The 21,378-nt window shown below is 39.2% G+C and overlaps 1 protein-coding gene across 6 annotated transcripts in view; it reads left to right on the top strand.

Annotated features, from left to right (window-relative positions):
• HDAC8 (histone deacetylase 8) overlaps window positions 1-21,378 on the top strand; it is a 451,824-nt gene that overhangs the window by 138,853 nt on the left and 291,593 nt on the right. For all 6 annotated transcript variants that reach the window (XR_013959790.1, XM_080653234.1, XM_080653236.1 and 3 more), the window contains exons 6-7: window positions 963-1,040; window positions 1,621-1,729. Coding sequence is in view for 5 of the 6 variants with exons in the window: in XM_080653234.1 (XP_080509360.1) it covers window positions 963-1,040; window positions 1,621-1,729 (187 nt within the window). In the remaining variant the exon portion in view is untranslated. The remainder of the gene's footprint in view (window positions 1-962; window positions 1,041-1,620; window positions 1,730-21,378) is intronic.

Below are 21,378 nucleotides of genomic sequence, written 5' to 3'. Positions count from 1 at the left end.
AGGCCTCTATTCATTTTCTTATTCTGTTTAAATGGAAAGGGGAGTCCTTTCTAGAAAAATTTCCCCCCATCTATTTCCAAGCTACTATTAAGGGACAAGGCCATGGCTATTTTTAGTCTTCTATGTTTTAGCTACAAATACTGTATGTACTGTAAGTTACCTAGTATACACTTTGGGAGAACTGCATTTATAACCAAATCTGTATCATAGAGAGGCAGTTTACAATTGGGTTTTCACTATATAATGCCTAATGTTTGTACTGGTCCCATTTTTTAAAAGGGTTGCTGCATTGTGCTTATTTTGTACTAAATCCTTAATAATTTAACTAGAACCACTGAAACAAAACTTCCATGATGGTGCCAGTGTCTTCTATTCAGCTCAGTTGATAATGCCTCAAGTCTGAGCTCAAGCCCTTACCCCCTTAAAAAATAGATAGATAGATAGATAGATAGATAGATAGATAGATAGATAGATAGATAATTGATAGATTTCAGGGAGGAAGGGAGAGGGAGAGAGATAGAAACATCAATGATGAGAGGGACTCATTGATTGGCTGCCTCTTGCTTACCCCCCTCCCCACTGGGGATCGAGCCCACAACCTGGGCATTTGTCCTTGACTGGAATCGAACCTGGGACCCTTTCAGTCTGCAGGCTGCTCTTTCCACTGAGCCAAACCAGCTAGGGCCCTCCCACTTTTTGAAAAGGTTGTCAAAAAGAGTCTGGACATTCCATTGCTTGGAAAAGGGAAGTCCAGTTATAATTTGCCATGAATTTGGAAATGAACCTCATCCAGTAATGGCAGAGATCAAAGACCAGAGGGTTTTGTTATGTTATTCCTCAGCTTGTTAGCTTTATTATTGTTACCTTCTCATCTCTCTTCCTTCCCACAGCTGCTTTCTAGAGTTTCAGTTGTTGAAAACAGGAGTTGCATATATGAAGTGATTCTTCTGTTTCTCTGGTAGGTGTTGAAGATGCATTCAGTTTCACCTCCAAAGTCATGACGGTGTCCCTGCACAAATTCTCCCCAGGATTTTTCCCAGGCAAGTGATCTGTATGCTCAGTATTACATTTGAGGAATAATATACTACAGTTATTTTATACATTTCTTATAGCTTATATTTAGATAGTTCAATGCTATTAATACCTTATTGGTGCAACTTTATGCAAACATTTAAGACAAGTCATTTCAGGTGATAATGATAAGAGGAATATGATGCCATTTCTTATTCCAGCTGACTTTTATGGACAGCCAATAGATAGCTCACTTATACTTAATGTACTATCAGATATCCTGTGTAACTCCCAACACCCTGATAATTACATGATATATTAATATTATGTTACTCTTAGACATATGGAAAGTGAAGTACAGGAGTTAATCTTTTTGCCCCAGCCAGAATGAATCTAAGGTTTTCCCATTTTCTTATAATTTTTTCTGCTTCCCCAACATTATTTCAATAGTCACTTCTCCATATTATTTTAATTCATTCCCTTAGAAAAACCATCACAGGATAGTGCTCTATTTCACCTTCTGGTCTTCTGAATTCCAATCAGAGAATCCTTCAACTTTTCTAATTCTCATGTTCTTAAAACTATTCATGGTACCCCTCTCTTTTACAGGAACAGGTGATGTGACTGATGTTGGCCTAGGGAAGGGACGGTACTACAGTGTGAATGTGCCCATTCAAGATGGCATACAGGATGAGAAGTATTACCACATCTATGAAAGGTATGGCAGTAATGCTGAGCCAGTAACAACTGTATTACATTTCTGTAAGATGAAATGGCCCCAATATTACAGGATTCTTGTTTGCAAAAAAACAATTTGTGAGGGGAAAGGTACTATATACTTACGTAGCTTTTGTACACTGTTCATTATCCTTAATGGATCAGGCAACCATCTCCTGTTTGGGAGAGCCAAGTGTTTAGGCCAGAGGCACATTCTTGGTTTGAGCTTACTAGCTACCCCATATGACTAAAACCATCCCCAAACCAGAGCTTCTAGGCTGCCTTCGAAGTCTCTTGTCTATTACTTTCTAAGCTGAAACCTGCATGTGTGTAATCTCATTAGCCTGGGAAGGTCCTTTTGGGTTCACTGTTATGTAGATCTGCTTCCATCCACTAGTGTGAATATTAGAGAGTTTTTTTATTATGAGTTCTTGAGTTCCACTTGCTGTGTTAAAATTGGGTCAGAAATCTGTTCTTTTTACATTATGGTTATTATATTAAATTATAGCCACTTGTAGGCAGTTTGTTGCCAATGTGTAGACCATTGGGGATGAAAAGCCTTACAGAATGTGAGGAGGGTGGCAGGCACTCTACTCATATTCATAAAAATTGAGGTTGGCCCTGGCCGGTGGGGCTCAATTGGTTGGAGCATTGTCTCATGCACCAGAAAGTCACAGGTCCGATTCCTGGTCAGGGTACATACCTATGTTGGGGCATGATGGGAGACAACTGGTCTATGTCTCTCTCTCTCTCTCTCTCTCTCTCTCTCTCTCTCTCTCTCTCTCTCTCTCTCTTCCTTCCTCGCATCCTCCCTCCCTCCCTCTTTAAAATCATATTTTAAAATTTGAGATTGGTCAGGTATAAATTCATTGCTGACATTGGCAGTAGAGAAAGTGAGTCTGACTAGAAGTCAGCAAGTCAACATTACTCAAGGTAAGTAATGGGGATTGAGGCGCTTTTGATCCTTCCCCCACTGGGCTTAGATTTCTCCCAACCTCTACTAGAAACAGGGACTTCCCAAAGGACCCTGCACTGGTCATCATCACTCACTGGCAGTTGTATAAATAAAGTAGAAGTATTAAAAAATAAAAAATATCTCTCATATGATTAGTGACTTTGAGCATGTTTTCATATGTCTCTTGGCCTTCCTTATGTCCTCTTTCAAAAAGTATCTATTTAGATCCATTGCCCATTTTTTGATTGGGTTGTTTATCTTCCTTTTGTTAAGTTGTATGAGTTCCCTGTAAATGTTGGAGATTAAACCCTTATTGATGTGATAACATTGGCAAATATGTTCTCCCATGCAGTGGGCTTTCTTGTTGTTTTGTTGATGGTTTCTTTGCAAATCAAAATGACAATGCGGTATCATCTCACACCTGTCAGAATGGCTATCATCAACAAATCAACAAACAACAAGTGCTGGTGAGGATACGGAGAAAAAGGAACCCTCGTGCACTGCTGGTAGGAATGCAGACTGGTGCAGCCACTGTGGAGAAACAGTATGAAGTTTCCTTAAAAAACTAAAAATGGAACTCCCAATTGACATAGTGATCCCACTTCTAGGAATATATCCCAAGAAACTAGAAACCAATCAAAGGATATATACACCCCTATGTCCATAGCAGCACAATTTATCATAGCTAAGATTTGGAAACAGCCTAAGTGCCTATCAGCAGATAAGTGGATTAAAAAAATGGTGGTACATCTACACAATGGAATACTATGCTGGGGTAAAAAAGAAAGAATCCTTACCATTTGTAACAGTATGGATAGAACTGGAGAGCATTATGCTAAGTGAAATAAGCCAGTCAGAGAAAGATAAATATCACATGATCTCACTCATTTGTGGAATATAATGAAGAACATAAACCGATGAACAAAAACAGATCCAGAGACAGAGAAGCATCGATCAGACCATCAAATCTCAGAGGGAAGGTAGGGGAGGGTGGGGGTAAGAGGTAGAGATCAACCAAAGGACTTGTATGCATGCATATAAGCCTAACCAATGGACACAGATACCAAGGGGGTGAGGGCATGAGTGGGGGGTGGGGGGGCTATGGGGGAATAAGGACACATAGGTAATACCTTAATCAATAAAGACAAAAAATTTTAAGTAAAAATAAATAAATAAATAAATAAATAACATCTGTAATGCTTTCAACAATAAAGATAAATTAAATAAGAAATAAAAAAAACTTTATGTCCAAAGGTGTTTCTTAGCTGAAGACACTTGTTAGGCCAAGTCATCATGCAGCAGCTCTAGCCTCTTTAGGATTTTGATCATGTCCCCTGGCTACCTCTATATTGTTGGGCTGAAAAGGTCTTCTTTTTTTTGAGCTGGATATTGATGGTTTTAATTGCCCTTCTTTGTTCACCTTAGGCTCTGTTCTGTCATTGACATGTGCAGATCAGAGCTACTTGTGTAACTTCACCAATGAAGATGTCCCTGTGGTTCTGTGTAAAAGGAGAATTATTTTGTTTTTCTCTTAATCCCCTCCTTCACAGTGCCCAACATTTTGTTACTGTTTTTTTTTATGCCATAACAGGAAACTAGGTTGTTCTCCTCAATGCTCTGTACACAGAGTTTCCTAGAGTTCTTTCCTGGATCTTCATTGAAAGGTCAGCACTCATCATCCTACAAGAGTAGTTTATAATATTGGCCCTTCCTAAATGGACTACCTTATGTATGCCCGTATTGAAGCCCATGTGCCGATCATAAAACCTCCTGAGACCTTCCTTAAGCACCCATCAGCTTGGTACTTCACTTCCTGGAAATGCTGTATGTCATTTACAGACTTGAGGATTTCTCAGTGGCCACCCCCAAGGAAGTCTACTACTTACCCTTCTTCAGTCACAAAAATATCTGTTTCTTCCCTATATTTTATTTTTCTCTCTGTCTCTTAACTAGTTCCTACTATATGATAAGGAAAAATATTTTAAGTTCTATGATAATTGGTATTTAAAATTAGCCTTGGTACCAAAATTAATTAGAAGCATTTTAAAAGTGAGTTTAGCCCCAAGGAAAAGATGCATGGAAGATCATACATGATTTTTCTTTACAGAAACCCTGTTACCATTCCGGCCCCAATATACAGGAGGCCAGCATTTATTAAAGATTCTTTCAGCTTGCCTACTAAAGTACTAGACACTCATCAGTGTGTAGTTCCCAGGCCCCTTTTGCACAATGATCATCCAGGATAACATGTTCCAGGTTTTCATCAGATGTACAATAATTTTTCCCTTTGATTTCTTTCAGAAGTCAAGTCTGGTTAGGGTGTTATATGAAAGCACCTCTGATTTCAAGGGTGGCAGGTAGCCTTTCTGACCCAACAACTCTCCCATCTGTTAGACTAATAATCTTAAGTTTCTTTAACAGAAACGTATTTTTATTCTACAACTAGAAATGGTCCTTAAAATGGAATTTTGGTACAATCTATCCTCCTTATCCACACTCTGCCATTAGGTGTATGGTTTTCATAGCACTTCTTTTTCACAGCAGATTTTGAAAGAGTTAGAGCATGAGTACCCTGAGCATTCAGAGGAGCAAGAATGGGTAACAGAACAGTAGAGGGAAAGGGAAACAAAAACAAAACAATCTTTAAAAACTAAATAGTTTTGCAGAGGATAAATCCTGGTAACTGTATCACTTAGTTCCAGTCATTATGCTTGTGACTTCTAGTTTGTTGCTTGGAACCAGAGTCTCTTGCACATTTGCCATTATGACTTCTGACCCATTGCCTACCTCGAAAGATATAGAAGACATAGGAGTGACTTATGTAAAAAAAAAGTTATTTGGGCCGAAACCGGTTTGGCTCAGTGGATAGAGCGTCGGCCTGTGGACTGAAGGGTCCCGGGTTCGATTCCGGTCAAGGGCATGTACCTTGGTTGCGGGCACATCCCCAGTGGGAGGTGTGCAGGAGGCAGCTGATCGATGTTTCTCTCTCATCGATGTTTCTAGCTCTCTATCCCTCTCCCTTTCTCTCTGTAAAATATCAATAAAATATATTTTATTAAAAAAAAGTTATTTGGTATATCTGCTATCTCCTTTTCATCTTTCTTGTTTCATGAGCTCACTGGTTTTCTGGATCACTCCTTATCTGAGATAAATAAAGTACCCCTATATTGCTGATTCACTTACAAGATGCTGTAATTTTTGTTTGCCACTGATTTGTAGTAGTTTGTTTCGGTAACTGCTTCTCTCTGTAGGATTCATGAGCCCTTTTTCTCTCACTTCCTACTGCCTCTTTTCCCTCCCTCCCTCTTTCCTTCCCTCCCTCCCTTTCTTCCTCCCTTCCTTCTTTCCTTTCTTTCTTTAACATTTTTTCCTCTTCTATATCCTTTATGACTTTGCTAGCTAGTTGGCAGGACTTAGTGGTTTCATCTTAAAGTTGAAAATACCCCCTTCATTTAAAAAATGGCTTAGGGTTTCTTTTTTAATAGGCCAGATATGGAATCTTTACATAAATGTTTTCAACACCAAAAGACCTTGGGTTCCATTTTATGTAAAAGAGAATTTCATAGTCATAGCTTCCTATGTCATTCAATACTAATTTAGAAGGGTAAGAGTCACTGGTTGCCAAAAGCTTCCCATAATTTCCATGTAAGCTACTAGAGTTGGGATTACAATTAGAACCCTGTTTTAACTAGCATAGAAGAACATCAGCATTGTCCTTGAAAGTAAAATTCCTTCATATAGAAGCAATGGCCCCATTATAGAGATGATAGAGATATATTCTAGAGGTATATTTAGTTTGGAAGTTCACACCACTCCTCAGCCACATGCACATATAACACACAATGGAAGATAGTCTTAATAGTGTTTAAGCTATTACCCAAAATGCTTTGTTGATGACTTTGTGAGTGTTTATAATTAAGGACTGTAGAAGAGGACAATGACAAGTACTTCTTTGCTGTTGGTTCAGGAGAGGTTTTGATAAATAGTGGGATACCAATCTGAACTTCAAACTACTCACCCACTGTGAACTGTCATGGTAGATGCATAATTTGAAGAAGAAAATCAGAGTTGTGCTTAAACTTCTTAGTTTGTATCCTACCTATAATTTTACAGCCCTAACAACCAGAGATCAATTTTTATTCAATGTCCAATTATTAGTATACTAGTAGCCCTGTGCATGAATCCGTGTGCCAGTAGCTCACTGCTGCCCTCCAGTAGCTCTCTGCCTGCTGCCCCGCCCTCCTGTAGCTCCCCCCGCCCCCTTTGCCCCCCTCATAGCTTGCTGCCCTGCCCCCTCCTATAGCTCTCTGCCGCCTGCTTGTAGCCAGTAGCTCGCTGCCACCCTCCTGTAGCTCTCCGCCCACTGCCCTGCCCTCCTGTAGCTCCCTCCATGCCCCCCCACTCCCTCCTCATAGCTTGCTGCCCTGCTCCCTCCTGTAGCTCTTCGCCGCCCACTTGTAGCTCACTGCCCCACTCTCCTGCTGATTAGTGATTATGTGGCCAGTCATTACACTTCACAGCATAACGACCATTGCATATTAAATCTTTATTATATAGGATATCTCATAGGAAAGCTCTCTCTCTCTCTCTCTCTCTCTATATATATATATATATATATATATATATATATATATATGCGCGAAGGTTGTGACGGAACGATTGGAACTGGTCGCTATGATATGCACTGACCACCAGGGGGCAGACACTCAACTCAGGAGCTGCCCCCAGCCCGCAGACCCTGATCACCATTGGGGTCTGCTGGCCAACCTCCTGATCCCTCCCCCTAGCCAGCAGGCCCCGATCACCGAATCGGGGCCAGGCCCCTGGGCTGGGACCAGGAACCGGGGGAGGTGGGGAGGTGGGGAACCTGATCAGCCCTGATTGCCAGCCAGGCCTAGGGACCCCACCTGTGCACGAATGCCTGAGGCCTCTAATATATATATATATATATATATATATATATATATATATATATATATATATGGCTTATAATGTGTATGGATTCAAAATACACTGAAGTGGACAGTTCAATATTTTGGAAAAAACACCTCATATTTTATTAAGAATATTCAACTATTCAACTTTGTGAGGTAATTAAGTGCAGACACAGTATAAGTATTTCACCAAAATGAAAAGGCATTGTTAGACAGACTTCTCAATGAATAGACTTATGAAAGACTCTATTAAACAGGACTTCTGCCCTAGCCAGTTTGGCTCAGTGGATAGAGTGTTGGCCTGCAGACTGAATGGTCATGGGTTCAATTCCGGTCAAGGGCACATACCTTGGTTGCAGGCTTGATCCCTGGTCAGGGTGCATACTGGAGGTTACCAATTGATGTGTCTCTCTCACATCAATGTTTCTTTATCTCTGTCTTTCCCCCTCCATTCCACTCTCTTTAAAAATCAATGGAAAAAATATCCTCAGATGAGGATTAACAAAAAATAGCAAGAAAGAAAAAGAAAGAAAGAAAGAAAGAAAGAAAGAAAGAAAGAAAGAAAGAAAGAAAGAAGAAAGAAAGAAAGAAAGAAAGAAAGAAAAAAAGAAAGAAAGAAAGAAAGAAAGAAAGAAAGAAAGGAAAGAAAGGAAGGAAGAAAGAAACAGGGACTTCTCATTCAATAGCAGTCTTTATATCTACTTATACAAAACTTTGATGCTAAGAGCTATCAACCCAACCAAAGGAATAATCTTATTCTAGAGAACTAAGGTTCATAATGGTAGTTAATAAAGTAAGAATCTACCTATATTTGGTCGTTGGTCCTTTACCTTGTGTCCTATAGCTTATATTCTATAATTAAAATTGAAAGAAACCCTTTCCCCCTCCATCAAAGACCAATGACCTAAAGGAAAATTCAGAGATTCTAGAAGTACAAAACAAAAAGACAAAACACAATCTAGTATTTTTGCCTCCTTTTATTAGAAAAATATTATACTTTTCTATTTTAAACTAAAGGCCTGATGCACGAAATTCATGCAAGAGTAGGCCTTCCTTCCCCTGGCTGCCGGCACTGGCTTCCCTCCGGCTTCGTTCGGCAGGTCATCCGGAAGGATGTCCAGTCTAATTAGCATATTATGCTTTTATTATTATAGATTATTTTTATAGTTCTTCAACTGCTTTTTTCAAACATTAATTCTGTGCATGGGCTAACCAGACTAGCCTATCCAGAAAGAACTTATTCTCAAGGACAACAGCAAGCTCATTAAAGGAATAGCTCATTTAAGCCTAATTTTTTATTCCTATTGGAATTCTTTTGTCCATTTGTACTGAGCTCCACTGATATCCAACAAGGAAGAGGGGGAAAAAACATATTGCTAATACTTAATACACATATACTTCTGTAGTATATATTTATTGTGTGAGAACTTTCCTTAGACTCTGACATGGCCTCTGAAATACAAGCCAGTGGTGTTTTAAGCACAAGATCCATTCCTGTGGGTCTGGGGCCAAGATTCACCTCTCTGAAGCCACTCTGACTTTCCTATAAAACATAGAGCACCTTAAGTCACCTAATAGGATTTTAAAAACATTAATTAATAAAAATAAAAGGGAGGGAACTACCATGCAACAACATAGGGGGTTTACATATCATTAAGTATAATGACATTGTTTTATTCATTCACTTGGCAAATATTAATTATCTGCTTTATGCCAGTGCTGTACCTAGGCACTTGTGGTGGTAAACAAGACAGATGAGGCTCCCACACCCTGTAGTTTAGCTCTTAGGGAGCACTTGCCTGTGCGAAGCATAGCACTAAATATTTATTTGATCCTTATAGTAGCACACAGTCTACAATACCTACAATAGGTATTCTCACTTCCATCTTACAAGTGAGAAAACTGGAGCTTAGAAAGATTGATTTACATAAGGTTGCATGGCTAGTAACTGATAAAACCAGAGTTAGAATCCATGTTTCTCTGCCTACTAATGATCAGCTACATTGTCCCCAAAGTATCATATGGAATATGAAATTTCTTCACAAAGAAAAAATATCATCCCAAGACTTGTTGGAAAATTTTATCTCAGAGGATTGCAGAGAACCTCTAAAAAAAGAAACTATTGAAGTTTATGCAAATGAACCACATGATCTGTAGTATGCACAATCCATTGTGTTTATGATTGTGGAAGTGCAATTAAGATTTTTGCTCCCCGCCAATATATATATATCTTAACCCTGAGGATTTAATTTGTAATTTTATGGACAGAAACCAAGAATAAATATTTCCAGATTTTAAGACTTGGGTTTTAAAGTTTGGAAACATGGAGATTCTGTAAATCTACTTTTTCTTTTCTTTTCAATGGAGAAAATCCCAACTTTCTGCTTTAGAAAGTGAATAGTGTCACGTGTAATTTTATAGAGGTCATCTCATGGAATTAGCACACTTTCCATGTGTGTTTTTTTTAGACTAGTATCAATAAAGATTTTGACATTATGCATTTTTGCAATTGTAGACATAATTTATATCATCTCTTGGTTCTGGCAGAAGGCCATATCTACATAGAGGATTGAGATTTTTCTATCCATGCTGTAAGTTATTCATCTAATACCCTATGGAATAAAATGAGAACCAAGGGACATCTCTAAAGGACATTTAAGTGAAATGTTTCTTTACACTATTGACTTTTAATGTTAATATTTAAAGAAGGGATGTTTTAATGATAATAGGTTTTTCTTGCATTATAATAATGAAAGAATTTATCTGCCATTTGGGACTCCAGACTTCTTATCATTCAATTTTAGAAGTAGGTAAATAGATCCTTGGTGAATGAGAATCCAACAATTATAACCTACTCCTGGGAGCTTGGTTATGTGGCAAAAGCAACACAAACACATATTTGTACATTAATATTTTAAGCAATACAATTTTTTTAAATTCACCTTCATTTGATGAAAAGGGAAAAACTCTCTAGAAATTTGCATTTGAGAACAAATAATTATATAGCCTTACCTCCATCTTCATCCCCATTTTCATCACAACCTAAGAGCTGGTGAAAATTCTTTACAAAATTCTTCTAGATGGCTTCAGTTAGGTCACAGCTGCACCACCTTGATCCTCACTAGCTCACTTTGGCCCAGCGATAAAGGTAACAGAAGCTGCTAATTCATTTTATAAACCTTGCACTTTGTAAGCATTTGTATCAAGTGCTTTTGTTCTATTTGATAAACTTTTATCCTGCTTCTACATGGTATGGCAAATATGAAATTGCCTATTTTTTCTGGAAAAATGGATGACTCAGACACCAATTAAATTCACAGGTAGAAATGAGGCCAAAGTGGGCTATTCATTTATTGTTCCTGGTTTGATTTCCCTTTAAAAATATTAAATTCAAAAAAACACTAAGTGGCTAAGAATATAGGATAATCTGGAGAGGAAATACTGTGCTTAATTATCTGAGTTGTCCTGAACCCTCTGTCAGTGAGCTTACCCTGCCTGTTTCCAGTACTTGGTTAAGGTTGCAGTAGAGAACTGTTTTTTGTTGTTGTTGCTGTTTTGGTTTGTTTTTTTAAAATACATTTTTATTGATTTCAAAGAGGAAGGGAGAAGGAGAGAGAGATAGAAACATCAATAATGAGAGAGAATCATTGATCGGCTGCCTCCTGCATGCCCCCTGCTGGGGTTTGAGCCCGCAACCCGGGCATGTGCCCTGACCAGGAATCCAACTCTGACATCCTGGTTCATAGATCGATAATTACCTCTGAGCCATGCTAGCGGAACAGTAGAGGAATGTTTTTGTGTTTTTGTTTTTTTACCTGATCCTTTGAGTTTTAAATCCATGTGGTTAAAGAGACAGTTCTTAGGTATTTTTCTCCCCCTCTTGGCCAGTGTCTTTTATGACAAGTTCCTAAACTCCTGCACCAAGTATCCCTGACACCACAACAACCCTCCTAACCCCAGCAAAGAGTCTTCATAAGTGATTTTTTTCATTTGAAGTCAAGGAGACAATTTCCTGAAATTCTGTGGGTTTGTTCTGTCACTCTGATGTGTACCTTCCCTGCTCTCTTCTTAGTGCTGAATGATCTCTGACCCCTGGAGAAAGTGACCTGATTCTTCCACAGCAGTTTAATAGTTTCTGATGCTAGCTAGAACATGCTCTGAAACTATCCAGAAACATGAAGAACTTGCTCATAAATGGAAATTTTGAGAATTGCACCCTTTAATGTAGGACTGCTCTGTCCCTTCAGTTTAGCCTAGAGCAGTGGTCGGCAAACTGCGGCTCGCGAGCCGTGGTTTGCCGCTCTGTTGACTAATGAGTTTGCCGACCACTGGCCTAGAGAAAACTACCCTGTGGGCTGTGCTTTCACATGCTACAGCTTTGAATAACTGCTCCTGACTGCCGTTCACCCACAGCTGCTTGCACTGATGAGCTGCCTCTTTATGTCCTGTTGACATGGACCGTACAAAGATTAAGTTAAATCTGGTGTCCCTCATCTGACAAAAAGCCCCAAAGTTAAGTTTTGCTGGAGCCATACTCATTGGTCCTTAAAGAAGGACCAAAGAAAAGACTCTTCAAAAAAAAAAAAAATCAAATAACCAGCTAACAACTTAACAAGTGAAAGGATGTCTGTGTGCCAGGCACTAAAGGCAGCACATTTGCCTAGAGACCGTAAAAGTGCAGCTGAGGAGTGAGCTGGAGGTGAAGGGGTGTGTGCATGCCCACTCCAGGTGTTAAAATCCTGAAAAGGAAGGTAAAGTATGGGGGAAGTGTTAAATATATTGATGATAAAAGTAGAAAAATATCTATCCTATTTAAATATAGGAAAGCCTCACTAACTCAGCCTAATTAAAGGTAAGCAAGTCTGAATAATGGAATATTTTAAAATGCATTTGTATTACTTTCAAGCACTGGACATGCTAGTAATTCAAACTAGAATAACAGCACCTCAAGGAAGGGGTTTTATGAATCATTTGTAATTAGCACATCCATTATTTGTATATAAGTGGATGTGTACAAAGTACATAAAGAGTTTATTCTCTTAAGACAGACATTCCCCAGTGCAATCCTGTTTACAGTATTAATTTGCTTAGCCAGCCCTTTTTGTGCCAAGATAGATGTATGTAAGAAATGCTTATTTCCTCAGGGAAGAATGAATCGCTTCCCTGTGTTTAGTCCAGTAACTAAAAAGTGGAGCACCACTTGATTGGTTTGGAATTTCCAGGATATGGGGTTTTGAATTTGCATACAGACCAGAGAGATTTCATATGGAGAAGATCTGGCAACCATTGCCAGAGACCCAGTTTCCCCATCTGGATTTAATTGAAGTGATCTGGACTTCATCAAGCAACAGGACACTGATCCTAAATGATCCACCAGACACTTTAACGTAGGCATGTTTAAAATACATCCTGCCCCAGAAATATAACTGTTAAAATATGATGAGCTGGAGTTACTCTATGTGCAGAACTTAAAAGTAATAAAAATGCATTTATTTTTAAGTCCCACACAAACCATGCAATATCAAGTTAATGATGAAAATCAATCCCCAAACTCTTTCTTGCACACATTGTGTGACGGCATTGCAGAGATTTCCAATCATCTGAGAAAGGATATTATATTTTGATGAGCTGCACCAGGTGCTAACTATATGGCAGGATTTCAGCTTTGAATCTTAGGGAGGCCTTCCTGGGTAAGGGTGAGGGAAGGGTTAGGGCATGTTTATTGTTAACAAATCATTATTGTCTTCCTAAGTTTGAACATCAGAGCAATTGAATTGAAAAAGAGGACATATCAGGTATATAGGGAGTGCAGAAAATATGATTAAGGAATGAAAAACAGAGATAGAGCCCTGTATCTCTACCTGTATGTATTAAATTATTCTCTGGGTAAATTGTAACTTCTTCAAAGTTTAGAGAGTAAAAACTAAGTGCAGAGAGCATATGCAGAAGTAAATATACACTCAAATGTTGTAACTGCAGTTTGGAATCACTCCAGCTCTCCCTCCCCCCACCCCCAAGGGCATCACTATCCATGGTCTGCAAAAGCCAAATAGTTGTTTGGCTTCCAATCTGATTTTTTTCCTAAGAAATCAGAGAAGTAGGTTTCAGTTTTAATAATATATTCTCCCTACCTCTATCTAACAGAAAGGCACTTGTGTTTCTGCCCCTTCTTAAAGTGAAATTTGTGTTTGGTAAAAGGTAATAGATTGGCAGCACTGGAAAAAGAATTACTGTGTTCCCAGAACAGGTATAACCGTGCAGTGACACTATGAAATTTCTCTCTGCCTTGGGAACATTAGAGTACTATTCAGGAAGTCACAACTATGGTGTGCTATGCTGAACTCAACAGTATCCTAGTGGGCTGAAAGAATTAACATAGCATTCCAAGGACCTGACTTAAGGCCATTCATTTATTCATTCAACATTAGGGACTGTTTGTTATGTGCCTGGTGCTGGAAGAAGACTTTTGCAAATGTTATATCAGTTAATTCTCACAATAACCCTGCGAGGGAGAGAATATTCTTGTTTTACAGAGAAGAAAACCAAGGTTCAGAGAAGTGAAGTGATTTTTCCAAGTTGCTATACAAGCACTGGATCTAACTTTATCTGACCCCAAGTGCAGTGTTTTCCTTGAACTCCATGTTGTGAAAGCTACAAAGGGGATGAGTGAGACACATGCCCAAATAATGTGACACAGAGCAGAATGCAATCTGTGCTATGGGGAGTGGTCCTGGTGGTTTCAGAACAATGAAATGACCTGCCCCCAATCAAATAAAGAGTTATTAGTAAAGCTGGTCTTTATTCTTTAAGTCTTCTTTCATTTTGGTATGTGTGTGTTTTTTTAACTTATTTTTCCAAATCAGGCTGACTCTTAGTCTGCCCTAAGTCCTGTCCAAATAATATATACTCTGCTTGCTAGGGCCTCTGGCCTTTCAGAATGATAAGAGCTAAAAACCAGTAAGCTTTAGTGAAAAGAGCACTGGATTGGAATTAGAATTAGTGTTCTAATTCTGGTTCTGATGATTCAGTCTAGGCCACTGGCAAGGTCCTTTAATTCTGGATGACTCACTTTCCCCTGTGTAAATGAGAATGGTTTACTTCAAAGAGGTAAAGAGATAAGCAATAACAAACTAAAAATAGTATACAGCCCTTTTTGTTGTCCAGGTGACATATAATTGATGAGTAGAAATACTTACTACAAGGCATGTTAGAAAGAGATGCAAATTAGAATATATGTTTTCATATAATGGACTCAACAATGAGAGAAAAGATGCCCCTGTAAAATGTTAAGAAACTACCTCTCAAAAAATTAAAACAGCAAAAGAAATGTGATGATTGTTTGTTTCTTTTGGAGGGTCTGGGGGTTTAGAAGTTTGAGGGGATTTTTTTTGTTTTTTTTATACTAAAGATCTTAATGGGACCAGTACAGCTTGTTTATGCTAAAAGTAGAAACAGAAACTTACAGGAAATAAGATGGTCTTCTGGAAATGTCCAAGAGGCAGCCCCGGCCCCAGACAAAATGACACTGCGACCACCCCTGAATTTCCTGCATCCCTGAACCATTTGTAATAGACACTCAGGAATCACTGAACATTTAACATACGTTGCGTCCCCTGTCAGGTTGAGTTTTTGCAGATTAAGTTAGCAGTGCTAAGTTAAGATATGATTGAGAGAATTTAGAGAAAACATACCTGTGAAAAGTTGAAGAGCTCCCATTTGAGACTGATTAGTGATACTTTGGGTCCTTAACAGAATCTCCCTCTGAGTCCTGTCCAATATAATAGGTTTAAAATTTATATTATAGTAAAGGCTTTGCTGCTGGCAATAACTTTTATCGGCATGACCTTGGGAGGTCACAGCATTAGTAACAAATATTTCTCTTTTCTTCTACATCCTATCCTTCTTGGTTTTTCAACTTTGAATTCCTCATTTCTTTCATCTCTGTTGATGAAGTCTCTAAAGGATTCTGAGCGTGCTTGTTGGAAAACAAAGATGATAAGGCTACTCTAAGCTGTTTACAAGATAAAAGTCAAGAGACCAAACCTGCTTGGAGCTTGCACAGATCAAGGGTCTGGCTAGAGGGACAAGTTTGGGTAACCACCTCCTACCACCATCATTGATTAAGGATAACTATAACACCATCTCTGGCATCCCATTGCCCTGGTATTACAGGTAAAGTGGCACCAGTGAATCATCTCAAGACACACAGTAGAAGCTGTGGTCTACCCTGATGGAATAAAAGAAAAGGGGTTAACTCTATAATTTGGTTCTTGGGCTTTTCCTTTTATCTAAAAGCATCATTAATGTCATCACCCCTGGCTTTTATCCTCCTCAGGCACTAACCGCCTTCCCCAAAGCAATGCCTATAGAAACAGCTGCCACAGCCTCTCTTCATCATTTGCATAGCCTTGCCTGAAGACCAGAGAGCTGAATACTGAGAGATCAGCTTTCTCATCCAGAAAACTGCATTTCAAATGAGTATCTTGCGTGTTTATAGGGAAGTTACTAATCTAGTGTAATGAGATGCTTGTCCTCCCCCTCCTTTCTGGGTAAGAGATTTTATACTTTGCCAAAACCTAAAATTAATGATTTGCAGTGTAGAAAACTGCTAAAATGGTAGGGAAACTTTCCCAAAAGCAATCTGGAGTGATATTTTATTCATTTCTTTATTTAATGATTATTTAGTGAATGCCTACTATGTATAAAGTTTTGATTCTACCCTCAAGGAAGTTAGTGGAGATATTAAAATTATAGATACATAGAGAGATATACATTTATATTCATAGTTACATACATTTGGATAAAATGAAATACGGAAACTTATAAGAACCATAAAAGGTAAAATGCTGTGGGTACTCAAAGGGAGAAAATACTTTTTTAAAAAGCTTAATTGAGGATATAACATTTGATCTAGGTTCTAAAGGGTAGCTAATTACTCTATCTTTACAAAGTGTGTGAATGTATATGTGTTTATAAAACCTGGGTCAAGTTTAAATATACAAAGAGTGTAGGGAAGGAAGTATAGCAAGATCAAAGCCAGGAGGGAATGAGCTATGCACAAAGAAGAGCAGTGGTTTAGTTTGACTGGACTGTAAAGTGCATGAGAGGGATAAGTTGCAAAAAATATTGAGAAAGTGTGTGGGAATCACATCATGCAGGAGCTAGAATGCTTAGCTGTGAAAATTTGTACTATATTCTATAAACATTTGGGGAGCCACTGAAGGTTTTAGAATGAGGAAATAATATGATCAATTTACTCAGAAAGATAAACACTCAAAAAATAATAACACTGTTGCTGCTACTGCTGTTATAAAAAATAATGTGTGTAAATTGGCTGACATAAGCACCTCATGTATAGTAGCTCAGTAAGTCATACAAGCAGGTATATTATAGTGGTTCAGAACCTGATTCTGGTGCCAGGCTGCCTGAGTTCAAACACTAGCTCTGCCACTCAATAGCTGTGTGATCTTGTACATATTTCTTAAGCTCCCTGTGCTGCTATTTCTCCTATATAATAGAATTAATAATACCTGTTTACAAATTGTTATGAGAGTCAGGTGAGCTAATACATATAAAGTGCATAAAACAGTGCTGTTTTGAATACAGTGCTCAATAAATGTTAGCTGTTATCATTATTATCATTTTTATTCATGAAAGTGATGGAACATAAGCTAGCCTTTAAAGAATAGATATGATGTAGACATGTAGAAAGGAGACTTTCAGACACAAAGAAGTACATGACAAAAGAAAAACATAAGAAAGTGCATCCTGTTCGGGTGGCTCAGTTGATTGGAGCATTTTCCTATACACCAAAAGGTTGTAGTTTGTTACTGGTCAGGGTACATACCTAGGTTGTGGGTTTGATCTCCAGTCAGGGCGCTGTACAGGAGACAGTTGATCAATGTTTATCTCTTCTCTCTCTCCCCCCCCCCCCCCAATAAAAAGATATCCTTGGGTGAGGATTTTTTTTGGAAAATGTGCAAGGTGAGTGAGGTAAACCATGGACAGTTCAGTTTGCTTACAGAATAATATGGGTTAAGCAGTTATTGGATAATAAGATAAAAAGGTAAGCTAGAGTCAGATCATGAAAGACTTTGAATCATAGGCTAAGAATTTTAAGCATTATCGAAAGAAAATGGAGTGACATTGAAGGCTTTTGAGCAGGCGTCCTCAAACTATGGCCCGCGGGCCACATGCGGCCCGCCGAGGACATTTATCCGTCCCGCCGGGTGCCGCTGCCTGTCCTGCTTAGCAGCCGACTCGTCCCGGGCCCGCAGTGCACATAGGAATTTGTTTATAGTTTTTTTTTAAAACTATAGTCCGGCCCTCCAACAGTCTGAGGGACAGTGAACTGGCCCCCTGTTTAAAAAGTTTGAGGACCCCTGCTTTTGAGTAAAGAAATGACTTGATCATAACCATCCCTAAGGAAAATTAATCTAATGGTAGTATGTATGTGATGCATTGGAGAGGTAAGAGACTTGAGGCAGTGGAATTAATTAGGAAGATATTGGAATCCACAAAGGAGATCATAAGGGCTAGGTTAGAGTACTGAAATAGGAGTGAAGAAGAGAGAATGGGGGAGACATTGATGCAAGACTTATAACTGAAGAGGAATAGGGAAAAGGGAAGAATCAGAAAGAGCCTCAGAGTATTGAATGTGGATGACTGAAAGGATGGGGTATCATTAGCAGAGATGGGGAATAGAGGAGAAGGTAAGGTGACAGGTTCAGTATGGTCAAAATGGAGAAGTAAATTACAGGTGACTTTGAAGAATTTGACAAGCTGATCCTAAAATTTACATGGAACTTCAATCCAAAATAGCCCAAGAAAACTTGAAAAGAAAGAAGAAGGTTTTAAGACTCACTTCCCACCTTCAAAACTTACAACCAAGCTACTGTAATAAAGATAATGTGTTGCTGGCATGAGGGTAGATATATAGAACAATGGAATAGAGTTCATGATCCAGAAATATGTACAATCAATTTATTTTATACAAAGGGCACTAATACAATTAAATGGGGGGAAAGAAAGGTCTTTTCAACAAATGGTGCTAGGACAACTGGATATCAGTATGCAAAAGAATGAATTTGGACCCTTACCTCACACCATATACAAAAATTAAGTCTATATAGTGTAAATATAAGATCTAAAACTATAAAACTCTTAGAAGAAAACATAGATGTAAATGTTCATTATCTTAAATATGGAGCCAAAAGCACAAGCAACAATATAAAAAAAAAACAGATAAATTGGATTTCAGGGGGGATCCAAGATGGCTGCCGATGGGACAGCAGGCTGCAAGATAGTGTGGGAGAGGACGAAAGGAGAGTGTGTGGATGTGTGGGGAGTGTCTATATTTGTGAGTGAGGGACAGCTATATTCCAAGGAATTGTTGGGGACTGCTGGACGGGGCTCCCCTGGCTGGGGCTCCCCTGGCCGGGCAGCCTCTACTGCTGCTGAAATCTCTCCCAGAGCAGTGGCTCTGCAGAGAGACTGCACCATCTTGAAGGGGAGAGTGGCGGTGATCTGAAGCCCAGCCTTACTTTCAACTGGGGATACCTCGGATACCTCCTGGGACCCTACAACCACAACCCCCAGGGACAAGCTGCCTCAGCTGCGAACCCAGGAACACCAAAACTCCAGCCTATATGACTGCGGGCACCTAGAAAGTCTGTGCAGGAGGAGACAAAGCGGAGTGAATATGCAGATGAGTCCTGCACCTTTTCACAGAGCAGATAGAAGGAACAGCTGAATCAATTACATCAATTACATCCACCCGGAATTGGCAAATTAAATACAGCTGTAGAGGCAATCTGTGGACAGAAAGGTCAGATATCGCCTAGGCCAGTGGTCGGCAAACTCATTAGTCAACAAAGCCAAATATCAACAGTACAATGATTGAAATTTCTTTTGAGAGCCAAATTTTTTAAACTTCTTCTAACACCACTTCTTCAAAATAGACTCGCCCAGGCCGTGGTATTTTGTGGAAGAGCCACACTCAAGGGGCCAAAGAGCTGCATGTGGCTTGAGAGCCGCAGTTTGCCGACCACGGGCCTACGTCAATATGTATGCTCAATTAATATTTGACAAAGGAGGCAAGAGTATACAATGGAGTCAAGACAGTCTCTTCAATAAATGGTATTGGGAAAATTGGACAGATGCTTGCAAAAAATGAAACTTGACCACCAATTTATATCATACACAAAAATAAACTCAAAATGGATAAAAGACTTAAACGTAAGATGGGAAACTATAAAAATCTTAGAAGAATCCATAGGCAGCAAAATACTAGATATAGCTCATAGTAATATTTTTATTGATACATCTCCTAGGCCAGTGGTCAGCAAACTGCGGCTCGCGAGCCACATGTGGCTCTTTGGCCCCTTGAGTGTGGCTCTTCCACAAAATACCACAGCCTGGGCGAGTCTATTTTGAAGAAGTGGCATTAGAAGAAGTTTAAGTTTAAAAAATTTGGCTCTCAAAAGAAATTTCAATCTTTGTACTGTTGATATTTGGCTCTGTTGACTAATGAGTTTGCCGACCACTGGCCTAGGCCCTAGGGAAAGGTGAGATCTGGGATCCAGGCTGGAAAGAGAAACACGCACAGCGGGAAATAGAGTTTCAGAGGAAGACTGAGCCCCAAGAAATACGCGGATGTTGGGGTCAGTGTAGCCCTCGAATGTGGAAAGGGGTTCACAGGGCTGCTGGCAGAAGGGGATGATAGAAATTAACCCACAGCAGGGCTGGGCCCAGCAAAGCAGCCTGAAGTTCTACCAGTATACCGGCTGCGGAGTGCCAGGGAGAAAAAAAAGACGTGTATCTGCGTGCATCCCGTGGCTTTTTTTTTTTTCTCTTCTTTATCTTTTTAAATCCTTGCTTTTGATTGCTAAATCCAGTACATAGGCTCTTCCAATTAAAAAACACTCACTGAGACTGCAGGGGAAAGCTGTTTTTGTGGAACCTGGGGTTCAGAGTGGAAAGAGATAAGCAGAAACCAGCTCAAGGGCAGTCTATACCCCCAACCCAGTATTGAGTGCTTCAGGGAAAGCAATCTAACCACTGGGTAGGGCAGGGGCCTTTTAGCACTGGATATCAATACAGAAACACTGCCAACCAGGGGTTGTGATACATCACATAAAGAAACTGAGAGACAAAAATCACATAATCATATCAATCAATGCAGAAAAAGTATTTGACAAAATCCAACACCCTTTCTTGATAAAAACTCTCAGCAAACTGGGAATAGAGGGATCATACCTCAACATAATAAAAGCCATATATGACAAACCCACAGCCAACATCACACTCCATGGGCAAAAACTAAAACCATTTCCCCTAAGAACAGGAACAAGACAGGGATGCCCACTCTCACCACTCCTGTTCGACATACTACTGGAAGTGCTAGCCATAGTGATCAGACAAGAAGAAGAAATAAAAGGCATCCAATTGGAAAAGAAGAAGTAAAACTGTCCTTATTCACATATGACATGATACTATACATAGAAAATCCCAAAGACCCCATCAAAAAACTACTAGATCTAATAAATGAATTTGGCAATATAACAGGATACAAAACTAACACCCAGAAATCTATGGCCTTTTTATACACCTGTAAAGAACTAACAGGAAGAGAAACAGAAAAAAAAATCCTATTTACCATTGCACCAAAAAAATTAAGATACCTAGGAATAAGCTTCACTAAGGATGTAAAAGACCTATACTCTGAAAACTTCAGGACATTGAAAAAAGAGATACAGGAAG

This window comes from Plecotus auritus (assembly GCF_963455305.1).
Source record: "Plecotus auritus genome assembly, chromosome: X".
Taxonomy (NCBI): Eukaryota; Metazoa; Chordata; class Mammalia; order Chiroptera; family Vespertilionidae; genus Plecotus; species Plecotus auritus.
Note: the sequence above shows the minus strand (reverse complement) of the source record. Positions and strands in the feature narration are given on the sequence as shown.